The following is a 12,041-nucleotide window of genomic DNA, read 5'->3' as shown; positions in this document are numbered from 1 at the left end:
CCCATTAAACACCGCTGGTTTAGCCACTTTTATTCAGTCCCAGTCAATTCTCTCCCGCTGTCCCCTCTCTTCGCTTTACCTTTAATACTGCGGGCCCCATTCTTCACACCATGTCTTTGGCCGTGAAATTCCTCACCGAAAACCCATGCACCAGTGTGGTTGCTGCCGAAATAATGCAGATGCAACAGATACTTCTTGAAAATCCAAATCTGCAACATCCACTGCATTCCCTTTACCTAAACTTTGATTCAATTCTCTGCAGAAATAATGTCAAACTAGAAAAGACGGACTTGCATTTACATAGAGCCTTTCATGACCTCAGGACATCCCAAAGTGCTTGACAGCCAACAAAATACTTTACCAAGTGTCATCACTGCTGTACTGTCGGAGATGTGGCAGTCAATTTGCACACAGCAAGCTCCCACATACAGCAAAGTGATAATGACCAGATCATCTGTATTTTTTGTGATGTTGGTTGAGGGGTAAAATATTGGTCAGGACAGCAGAATAACTCCTCTGCTCTTCTTAAAAATAGTGGCTGTGGGATCATCTACGTCGGCCTGAAAGGACAGACAGGATCTTGGCTTAACGTCTCAACTGAAAGAGACAGACAGCAGGGACAGAATGGAGACCAACGAAAGAGGAAGAAACAGACACTGGGTACCAATCTGTACCAAACTAACAAGATTCTTACCTTAATATAAAAGCAAAATACTGCACATGCTGGAAATCTGAAATAAACAGTTCTGGAAATAATCAGGTCTGGCAGTATCAGTGGAGAGAGAAAGAGTTGATGTTTCAAGTCAGATAGGACTTCTTCAGAACTGTACTTTGAATGGTTACTTCTTCAGTCACATTACACGTTCAGCTCAAGTTCGGAGATTCAGTCTGGGGGCCATGTATGGACTCTCCAGTCAGTCACATTACTCTTCGCAAGCTTTCCTGAGTTACCCTTGAGTGGTTCCAAGTCCATTCTGCACTTTAGTTTGCTGTCTTGTAAGATCAAGTAAAGACAACACAATGAACACAGTGCTTCAGCTTTTATTGAGACAGCAGCCTCATCCATTCTTAAAAGTAAACAATAACTTTCCCTATTTAACATAGGCGAGACTGAAAGGGACACATGAAAATATGTGACACCATCTTTAGGAGCATAACTGATTTGAAGACACAGTGTGTACAAACAGGACACTGTTGCTGTGTAAAGCTTTGAAGAAGGCCCCAAGGTATTGAGGAAAAGTACCAGGGCGAGGATATTCCATTTACATAATTCTCTCGCTTTCGCTCTAGCAGTACAGTGAGCCATTGGGGTTTTACTTTAATTTGAAGATATCATGTGTGTCAACACACTCTCCTACCCTTTCTCCAAGCCTTTGCATAAGCTTCCTACTACTGGAGCCTGTGAAAGGTACTAAACTTAGTATCTAGTGGTAAAAATTTAATACTACTGGTTGGGAATGAAGGGGGATTAAATTGGGTTGCTCCTGACAAATAACACTGCTGTTCTCCCCCAATCAATAGAAAAATCATGCCTTGTGCAATACCCTCCCTAGAGAATTCAACAATTCATTCTCCCTATTGTCCAGGTCGCAGTTACTTTACCTCTTCAAGAATCTATGAGGTCTTAATTTCAAAGTCAAAAGTAGCTTGGTTCATTAATAATTCAGTCACACTAATGCACAGCCGAGACACAACTAGTCAAAGACGTTTCAATAATACTGTGACACCCAAGTGCAACATCCTGGGGGTTACCACTGATTAGAAACTTAACTGGACCAGCCATATAAATACTGTAGCTACAAGAGCAGGTCACAGAGGCTGGGAACTCAGCAGCGAGTAACTAACCTCCTGACTCTCCAAAGCCTGTCCACCATCTATAAGACACAAGTCAGGAGTGTGATGGAATTTTTCCACTTGCCTGGATGGGTACAGCTTCAACATTCAAGAAGCTCGACACCATCCAGCACAAAGCAGCCCGCGTAATTCGCACCCCATCTACCACCTTAAACATTCACTCCCTCCACCACCGACACATAGTGGCAGCACTGTTTACCATCTACACGATGCACTACAGCAACTCACCAAGGCTCCTTCGACAACACCTTTAAAACCCATGACCTTATCAACTAGAAGGACAAGGGCAGCAGACGCATGGGAACACCACCACCTGCAAGTTCCCCTCCATGTGACACACCGTCCACTACTTGGAAATATACTGCTGTTCCTTCACTGTTACTGGAGCACCCTCCCTAACAGCACTGTGGGTGTTCCAACACCACACAGACTGCAGTGGTTAAAGACGGCAGCTCACCACTACATTCTCGAGGGCAATTAGGGACGGCAACAAACGCTGGCCTTGCCAGCGATGCCCATATCCCATGAATGCATTAAAAAAAACGAAGAAAGACTGGGGTGAATTTCAATGAACAGCACCAATGCCTTCAAACCAATAAACAGGTTGACAAGTTAGGGGCTGTCTGAACACCTCCATGTTTTTAATACTGAAGAAAATATACCTTTAGAATATGTAGGGCATGACAATATGAAATGGAGAGGGGTCAAACCAGCTTTGAGCAATTGAACCTCCACTTAACTGAACCATGCATGCTTGCTTCTATTAACGGAATACTGTAAACATATTTGAATTATTGAACTATTTAAATACAAATGAAAATTAGTAACCAAATTTCTATGGATGTACTAACACTGCATTAAAAAAAAAATCACAGCCTTAGCAAGGCAACTGACAGTTACTTGGTGGGGGTGAGAGTATAATTGGTCTATACTACTGCTTCAAAGTTCACATGAAGACGATATTTGCTGTATATACTCACATGCAGGATTTGGAATTTGGAGGTTAAGAATTGGGTGTCATCTTATATCTGGGTCACATGCTCCCTCCTGACCAGCATCATACCAGCACATCATTATCAGCCACAGCTCTGCTCTATCCTTTCAGCCACATCATTAAATGGCATCAGGAACGTGCTCTGTAAACTGCCTTCTTAAAACCGAGTTTCAGTAAAAGCGGCCACCCGATATGGAGTTAGTAGTTAAACAGATGCTGGGAAATGGAAATTAAACCATATAACAATGAAACAAACATTGCTGATCAGTGCTGAGAGATTTAGCTGGAGGACTGAGCTCGGTTAGTGGGACATAAATCCTGTGTGAAACCCTTTGTTATGGGAAAATTGAAAAGTTAGAGGAGTAAAAAGTAGAACTTGGCATCTAGGTATCCAAACCTCATTAACTTTGACACCTTCCAGAACCTTTACCTGTTAAAAGTGATAGACACTAAATCAGATGCAACCTTTTGCCACGTGTCACCCAGAGCAGCCAATTGAATGGAAAGGGCATTTTCTGTGAACTTCAGGGATATAAGAGGGTGTTCAGCTTGGCACACCTCTCAGATTAACTTTACCTTTGTTAGCTGTTGCTAGTTAGAAGATTTTCCTCCTCGTCTTTTCTTCTGTCGTAACCTTTACCTAGTAGAGGTAAACAGGTGCCTTTACAAGTACAGGGTACATCAAGGACAGAGCATAAGAGGTTAGAACAGTCAGATTGTACAGCCGAATTAACCAGGTACAGGCAGAAATAGGTATATCGCTTAATTGTACGAGCTGTCTGACATCACGAAAGGTCAGAGTTCGGCCAGCTAGCTCAGATATTGCTACTTGCGTGTACAGACTGGTACAGAGGATCCAAGTGCAAGAGACACCTCTGCCAAGTGGCTCATCAGCCCAAGGTTCCAGAACCTAACTCCCCCACCCAAAGGGATGGAGGAGGTCAACTCAACCATGTAGCTCATAAGGACAAAGTCGTGAGAGCTCTGGAAACATGGCAAACCACTCACACATAGACTGATCTATTCAACAGACTGACTGCCAAATGTGGTTATCTCGTCAACGGTCTAAGAAGTTTACTCTTAAAGTACTTTCACCAATCCAGAGCAGTTTCAGAAACTGATCTCAATGACAATTTAATAGTCAATGATCCAATTAATGCAGAATTAGTGCTGCACTGAACTGCTTTGACAAGCTGTTATTCTATTTAAGTATTTGCTACTTAAATTGCCAGTTAACCCTGTCCATAACTATTTATATCTATTAGTTGGTTGTACACTCAACTGTTTGAATTACATAATGGTAATCTCAATCATTTAGTAGTCAGTGATTCAGCAATGCTGAAGTCCAGTGATACAGTAATACAACTTCCATCACTAATCTTGTTAAGCAACTCTCAATTACTTGTTGTTCAAATTGCTAGGTAACTCTATCCATAAATATCTAATTGTCTATATCCTGCAATGTTTCAATTTAAGCAGCGATAATTATGATCTTGTCGTCAATAAACAGTTGCCAGTGCATGACTTGTTGTCTTGACTTCTTTGCTATTTTGGCAAGGGTTCATACATTCACCAGTAGCTTGTGGGTTTGTAAAGGCCAACTCAAATCCAATCTGCATTGGGTGATATTAAAACAGTTCAGCGAGCCAAGCATCAGCGCCATTCACTTCTGGAACTAGGCTGGGTAGTAAACCCCTTAGTGATTAGTTATGGTGAAGTGGTTAAGGATTTAAGAACATAAGAAATAGGAGCAGGAGCAGGCCATTTGGCCCTCCAAGCCTGCAATGCCACTCAATACGATTATGGCTGATCTACCTCAATTCCACCTTCCCTCACTATCCTCATATCCTTTAATTACCATAGTATCCAAAAATCTATCAATCTCAGTCTTGAATATACTCAACAACTCAGCATCCAAAGCTCTCTGGGGTACAGAATTCCAAAGATCCACAACCCTTTGAGTAAAGGAATTTCTCCTTATCTCCGTCCTAAATGGCTGACTACTTATTCTGAGACTGTGACGCCGATTCTAGACTCCCCAGCTAGGACAAACATTTTACCAGCATCTATTCTATCAAGGCCCTCAAGAGTTTCAATGAGATCACCTCTCATTCTTGTAAATTCCAGCTACTATTTGTTGGAATATCGATCTCAAGTGTTCATACAATGGGAATTCTCCCTCATGGTTTCAGTCTCAGCTTCTGTTGATTTATAAATCAGACACAGGTTCTTTGGATAGTTTCAAAATCAAAGAGAGACCATAAGGATGGATACAGAGAAAGAAGGTTTAAAGTCAGAGGCAGTGTTGTAGGATAGACACAGGGGAAAGCAATTTAAATCCTGCAGCGCTAGAACAACAACGGACAGGAATGAACTGGTTGATGTGAGGGAATGGAGAGACACTAGTCAGTGTAAAGCTGTGGATTTTGATGGAGAGAAGCCTTGCGATGTGAACCCTGATGTTTTCAATATTCTGTGGGTGGATTTCTTTTTCTAGGGGTAGCTCACATGTGAGTATTTACAGAACCATCATGTTGGCAGTTTTCCTGGCAGTTGGAAATGAAAGATCTATCAAAATAAATGATATAAAATGGCAGATTTGGTTAGTTCTTCAGCTGAAATGTTGCACTCACCTCCCCCACTGCCACCCTCACACACCTTAAATGAAATAGATAGGGGTTGTAAATGTAATTCATAATCTAATACCACAGAGCTCATATCTCTTGTGACATTCCACAAGACAAACACTAGATTTTGACTATTAAGTAATTAATGGTGGGTTTTCTCCACATCGTATGATTGCAGCTACACAGGCTCAACTCTTGTTGGGGTGCACAATCCCAAATCTTCATTGGCCTCTGTTGGGGGGTGGGGAGAATGCTGGGTGGGGGCAGAGGGAATATGCAGGGGGATAAAGGCATATTCATCAAAAGGGACAAGCACCTTATCATGTCTCAGAAACATCTCAAAGTGCTTTACATACAATTAAGTACTTTGAAAATGTCTATACATGAGACCAACCTTTTAGTTCTCATTCACATTTTACTTCAATTATTGAAGTTAAAAAAATTATGGGTCTCTTGCCTCTTTGACCTTAACAACCCTGCTGAGATTGTAACAGTCTCTCCTTGCATGACAAATGTGCCAACGATTCCGTGCCAGAAATGATGGGACGTATTAATCTGTTTGGTGGTAGTGTTGGTTGAGAGAAACACTGGACAGTACACTGGGAGAATGCCTCTGCTCATCTTTGATGAGTACCAGGGAATCTTTTAACATCCACCTTAACAGATGGAGATTCAGTTGAACATCTTGTCCAAAGGACTGCATCTCTTGACAATGCAGCATTTCCTCAGTGTCGGCCTACACGATTTGCTTCAATTGGACTTGACTGCAGAGCCTCTGGACCAGAATCAACAGTACTACCAAATCAGCGAAGTTCGCCTGTACTTACACGCAGCAAGAGCTCCCATATCCTGGCCTTTAACCTGCGTGGCTTTACATAACCTCCTACAGATGGCCAGAAATAAAGAGGCAGCTTAAAGAGTATGTGGAAATTGTGCAGTTGTGGTCCTATTCACTGAATATTAATATTGTTCCATAGCTAGTCATTATCCCGTTAATTCACACTGAAACCCTGCAATTTCCTGGACCACGTGCAGCCCATCGCTCTCGAACTACAGTGCAAGCATACTGCAAGGCGATAGACCATGGCAAACTGGAGGGCGCAAGTCCTCCGTGTTGACAAGGCATACTTGAAGTGCTTTTTTCTGCCAACACGCAGGAACTCCTGGGTATCTGGATCTTTGATACAGGCCTGATACACTTGCATTGCGAGGGCGAATGGCACACATGGTGCTGAATGCCATCTAGATGTATAAACTCATTAGCGCATTTAGTGCCATTAATCAAGCACTGCAACAGCACAATGTAATACATTATTTAGACATCTGTGGTCCCATTATAAAACATGATAGGTCCTAGTCCAAAGACTGCAAATTACAAGCCTTAACAGGCTGAGTGGCAAAGGTCTCTGATTCAGTCGGGGATGTCACTATCAGTTCTGTAGGCTTGCTTGCGGAGGTGGGCCTCGATCTCCTCTCTGAACACCAGCATCCCAAGGTGAGCCTGAGAAGCCTCGTTCATAGCTTTTGACTGAATGCACATCCGATACTGCTCCGGAGTCAGCTCATCTGCGCAGTGCTTCTCGTGCCACAGGTGGAAGAGGCTGGAGACTGGCGTCCTCACCACAATCAGGTCACTGTGGAGGTACTTCCTGTATAGGTGGACGTCCTCCCCTCCCCAGCCTTTCACATCCAGGTCAAAGCCACCTGCAAAGAAAGAAAGAACTTTTGCATTCATGTAGCATTTTGTCATGTTCCAGACGTGTCCCACACCCTATTATCTTGAAGTGTAGCATCATGTGTAAATCAATGTGGGAGGCATTTTGTGCACAAGATCCCGCAAACAGCAATGGTTCCATTTGTCGGGGGAGGAAGATGTTGGCCAAAGCAGCAAACAACTCGTTGCTCTTCTTGGAGTACTACAGCGGGACACTGAACAGAACAGCAAGTCAGGTCCTCAGTTTAACTTGAAAAAGTGTGGCACTGGACTGTCAGCCTAGATTATGGGCTATGTGCTCAAGTTCTGGAATGAGGTTTGAACTATAATCTTCTCACTCAAAGGCCTGCTGATGCAAGCTAAGTACTTGGGGAAAAGCAAAAAGGTCAAAGATAATATTTAGTGCTGAATCCTGCCTATAATCCAATGTCTGAAAGGGTGGTGGAAACAGATTCAATAAGAACATTCAAAAGGGAAATTAATAAATACTTGAAGAGGAAAAAATTGCAGGGCTATGGGGAAAGAGCAGCGGAGTGGGACTCACTAACAAAGAGCTGGCACAAGCACAAATGTCCTCCTTCTGTGATGTATCATTCTACTGTGAAATGCATCCTAGTGACTGCTGTGCTGCCAATTCCAAACTCATCAGAATGCCAGCCAAGCAGAGGATGGGTGACTGCCAGAGGGAGGAGTCTCCAGGCATAAACAAAGTAAGAGATAGTGGGTAAGAGTCTAAGGCTCCTTGCTCCAAGACATGGTGCATTTGTGCTCCAATGTGTTGGCACCACTATTTTATGGTAATGGTGGAAGCAGCTTCTACATTCCAGCTGTGCTGTCAGGAGTTCAAATTCCTTGCAAGTTTTGTCTTACTGGATAAGTTTCCAATGAGCTTCCAAGCTATCAGCAGTTCCAAGATGGTCTAGCATCTATGAAGGATGCAAGAGGAAGAGTTGGTTGCATGTAATGGTGCTAAAAGCAGTGTAGAAATACAATACCAAGCGTGTAGGGCAGTAAAAAGAAAAGAATGACTTGCATTTATATAGCACCCAGTGAAGCATTGTAATGTAGGAAATGTGGCAGCCAATTTGCACACAGTGAGGCCCCACAAACAGCAATATGATTTTTTTATTCATTCATGGGATGTGGGCATTGCTGGCTAGGCCAGCATTTATTGCCCATCCCTAATTGCCCTTGAGAAGGTGGTGGTGAGCTGCCTTCTTGAACCGCTGCAGTCCATTGGGAGGTAGGTACACCAACAGTGCTGTTCGGAAGGAAGTTCCAGGATTTTGACCCAGCGACAGCGAAGGAATGGCGATATAGTTCCAAGTCAGGTTGGTGTGTGACTTGGAGGGGAACTTGTAGGTGGTGGTGTTCCCAAGCATTTGCTGGCCTTGTCCTTCTAGTTGGTAGTGGTCACAGGTTTGGAAGGTACTGTCTAAGGAGCCTTGGTGCGTTGCTGCAGTGCATCTTGTAGATGACACACACTGCTGCCACTGTGCGTTGGTGGTGCAGGGAGTGAACGTTTGTGGATGGGGTGCCAAATCAAGTGGGCTGCTTTGTCCTGGATGGTGTCGAGCTTCTTGAGCTGCACCCATCCAGGCAAGTGGAGAGTATTCCATCACACTCCTGACTTGTGCCTTGTAGATGTCGGACAGGCTTTGGGGAGTCAGGTGGTGAGTTACTCGCCGTAGGATTCCTAGCCTCTGACCTGCTCTTGTAGCCACGGTATTTATATGGCTACTCCAGTTCAGTTTCTGGTCAATGGTAGCCCCTAGGATGTGGATAGTGGGGGAATTCAGCAATGGTAATGTCACTGAATGTCAAGGGAGATAGTCAGGTTCTCTCTTGCTGGAGATGGTCATTACCTGGCACTTGTGTGGCATGGATGTTACTTAATGACTAGATAAGCCGTTTTTTTTTTTTTAAAGTGATGTTGGTTAAGAGATAAATTTTGGAACCTACTGATTCAGATTCAAGAGCAATGCTCAATGAGCCACAGGTTTCTCCTGGTACAGAGGGCAAGGGCGCTCCAGCCAAGCTGTGCAACTCAACTGGTCTCTGGTTGGCACGGTCTCATTGAACCACCAAACACAAGGCCAGGAGGGAGAAGTGATTGGACTACGTTGATCTATATAATGCCTTCTTGCCTGAAACATTTCGCTCACAGGCACATGGAATGCTGTCTATTCTCCAGAAGTACGGGTCACCGTAGCTGGCAGTCACTGACAGAAATGACAGCTGAATAACTTCCACAACAAGGATTGTACAACAGGACGCAATCTGCGGTTGAGTTTTATGTTCAACTTACCAATAGTGAGGAAATCGGAGCGATATTGACATGTCATCCCAAATCCGAAATCTCGCCAGAATCCAGAATCTTTCTTATGCACCTGTGCGAAGGTTAAAAATAAATAAAACAAGCTTCCAGAACAAAAGTGAATTCAGCTTCCCAAGGCTTCAACAGACCCTGAGAGAAACATTTCACTGCTCCACACAGTACCATTTAATGGCATGACTGAGAATTACAAAATTAAGCATTATCTATGGAACAGGTGGGAGATACAGAACTCTGGCAAAGCATGAAGCATTCAACCACAAATAAGCAAGACAATCCGCATTCCCATGTATTTCCCAACTCTCATTAAATCATTGGAATACAGGAAAGTAGCTGGTCAGAAAAGATGCTGCAGTACATCTGGTCAATCTTGTGAAGGTTTCAAGATCAATTTCAATCCAATTATTATGTTAATGTTGACCAGAGAGCAATTAACCTTTCAATTCACACTATTAGAGTGAAATGTGTCTATTCTCCTCCCCACCAAAAGCGAGAACTTTGGATTGATGCATGTTTTTAAAAATTCTTGAAAAATGCACCAATAACAAATGTTCTTCGCAGAGGGTCAAAGATCCTTTGATGTTGGAGCTCTCGATTAATCAGAGCTGTTCGGAGGGTATATTGGAAGGAAGGAAGGAGAGAGGGGAGGGAGGGAGGAAGGAAGGACAGGGCAATGGATGTTTGTGTTACCACTTATCGCAGGTCCAAGAGAAATATCTCAAAACGCTTCAATTACAATAAATTACTTTTAGCTGCAGCTGCTTTTGTTATGTAAGCAAGCGCATCAGCCATTTTTCACACAGCAAGATTCCACTAATAGCAATGAGATAAATGAGCAGTTAATCTGTTTTCCTGCAGATGCTGTTGAGGAAGGAATGTTGACCAGGCCACTGCTCTTCTCCAAATGGTGCCAGGGATCTTTAATATCCATGAAACCATCAGAACAAGTTGACAAGACCTCAGTTTAACGTTTTGTTTGAAAAATGACACTTCCCATAGGGCAGCACCCACCAACAACCGCACCCCCATCACCCACTGTCCCTTAGTACTTCACTGATTTTGATCCCGAGTCTTGGAGTGGGACTTTGTAGGACTGCATAGATGTGGAATACTGTTCTGTAATCAAATTTATAGAATTTGTTTTTTCTTTTAAAAGACAATTTATTAATTGCATCATATAAAATAAGCCACTCACCAGCTGTTGCTCAATGGATGGGGTGCCATCTAGGTTGGCATAGACAACAGCAGGATTGTACAAGCTAAACACAACAGGGTAGAAAACTTTTTTACCTGTGGAAAGAGCACAAGTTTATTAAATGCTGCAAATGAGAGATAAGGAAAGAGATTTATGCCAAGAGGCACTGTACAAAACCTAAGCTACTTCCAAGTATTATAAAGAGAAATGCCAAGTTAAGAGCCAAGTGTGCAGTGACCCATGAGACCTTTCCTGTAAGAGTGCAGTCTCCAGACTCTCTGAAGCTGTACTAACAAATGTATGAAGAGGTTTAAAAGGAGCTTGGGGTGAAACAGTGCAAACCAACCCAACACAGATAGATACATAGATCAAACTATGACTCAGTGACTGCAAAGTTCAAGCAACTCAGTTTCTGTCCCATTCATATTTTGTACTCAGTGGCTTCACCTGTTTAAATAAACCTGGAGATTTGGGAAGATCTAGTCAGTGGCGCAGTGGTTAGCACCGCAGCCTCACAGCTCCAGCGATCCGGGTTCAATTCTGGGTACTGCCTGTGTGGAGTTTGCAAGTTCTCCCTGTGTCTGCGTGGGTTTTCTCCGGGTGCTCCAGTTTCCTCCCACAAGCCAAAAGACTTGCAGGTTGGTAGGTAAATTGGCCATTATAAATTGCCACTAGTATAGGTAGGTGGTAGGGGAATATAGGGACAGGTGGGGATGTGGTAGGAATATGGGATTAGTGTAGATTAGTGTAAAATGGGTGGTTGATGGTCGGCACAGACTCGGTGGGCCGAAGGGCCTGTTTCAGTGCTGTATCTCTAAACTAAAAACTAAACCGCTCCCTTATCGTCAGGAAGATTTAAAGCTGAATACTCAGCTCTGCTGGTAATTGCCAGCTAGAAGTATATTCAATTTAATATGTACAGACAATTAAGCTTCAAGTTTTAATAAAATTCAATTTTTGTTCTTAGAGAATCTTAGAATAGTACAGCACGGGAGGCAGCCATTCTGCCCAGAGTCTACACCGAGTTCCATGCACGCACATAAAAGGTCCAGAAAATGAATGGTTTCAGCACTCCAGTATTAGATGTGAAAAAACAGACTTACATTTGCATAACACCTTTTAAATAGGCTGTTATTATATAGAGAAATTTAGCGAGTATCCTGTGCAGAGCAAGATATATCAAATAGCAAAGAGGTGAATGGCCATTTAGCCTGTTTTTTGGGGGGTACGTTAGGTTGAGGAGATGCACGTAGGCCAGGATACTGGCCTTGCTCATCTTCAAATAGTACCATCGGATTGTAACATCAACTAGCACCAGCAGA

General features: G+C 43.1%; 1 protein-coding gene across 3 annotated transcripts in view; it reads right to left on the bottom strand.

Moving 5' to 3' along the window:
- Window positions 1–1,025: 1,025 nt before the first annotated feature.
- The window catches only part of csgalnact2 (chondroitin sulfate N-acetylgalactosaminyltransferase 2), a 58,757-nt gene continuing 47,741 nt past the window's right edge, over window positions 1,026–12,041 (bottom strand). For all 3 annotated transcript variants that reach the window (XM_068020478.1, XM_068020480.1, XM_068020479.1), the window contains exons 7-9: window positions 10,720–10,814; window positions 9,498–9,579; window positions 1,026–7,179 (exon numbers count right to left, since the gene is read on the bottom strand). In XM_068020478.1, the coding sequence (XP_067876579.1) occupies window positions 6,887–7,179; window positions 9,498–9,579; window positions 10,720–10,814 (470 nt within the window). In that variant the 3' untranslated portion in view covers window positions 1,026–6,886. The remainder of the gene's footprint in view (window positions 7,180–9,497; window positions 9,580–10,719; window positions 10,815–12,041) is intronic.

Source organism: Heterodontus francisci, chromosome 42, assembly GCF_036365525.1.
Source record: "Heterodontus francisci isolate sHetFra1 chromosome 42, sHetFra1.hap1, whole genome shotgun sequence".
NCBI classification, from domain to species: Eukaryota; Metazoa; Chordata; class Chondrichthyes; order Heterodontiformes; family Heterodontidae; genus Heterodontus; species Heterodontus francisci.
The sequence above is the reverse complement of the archived record's forward strand: the minus strand, read 5'-3'. Positions and strand labels throughout refer to the sequence as shown.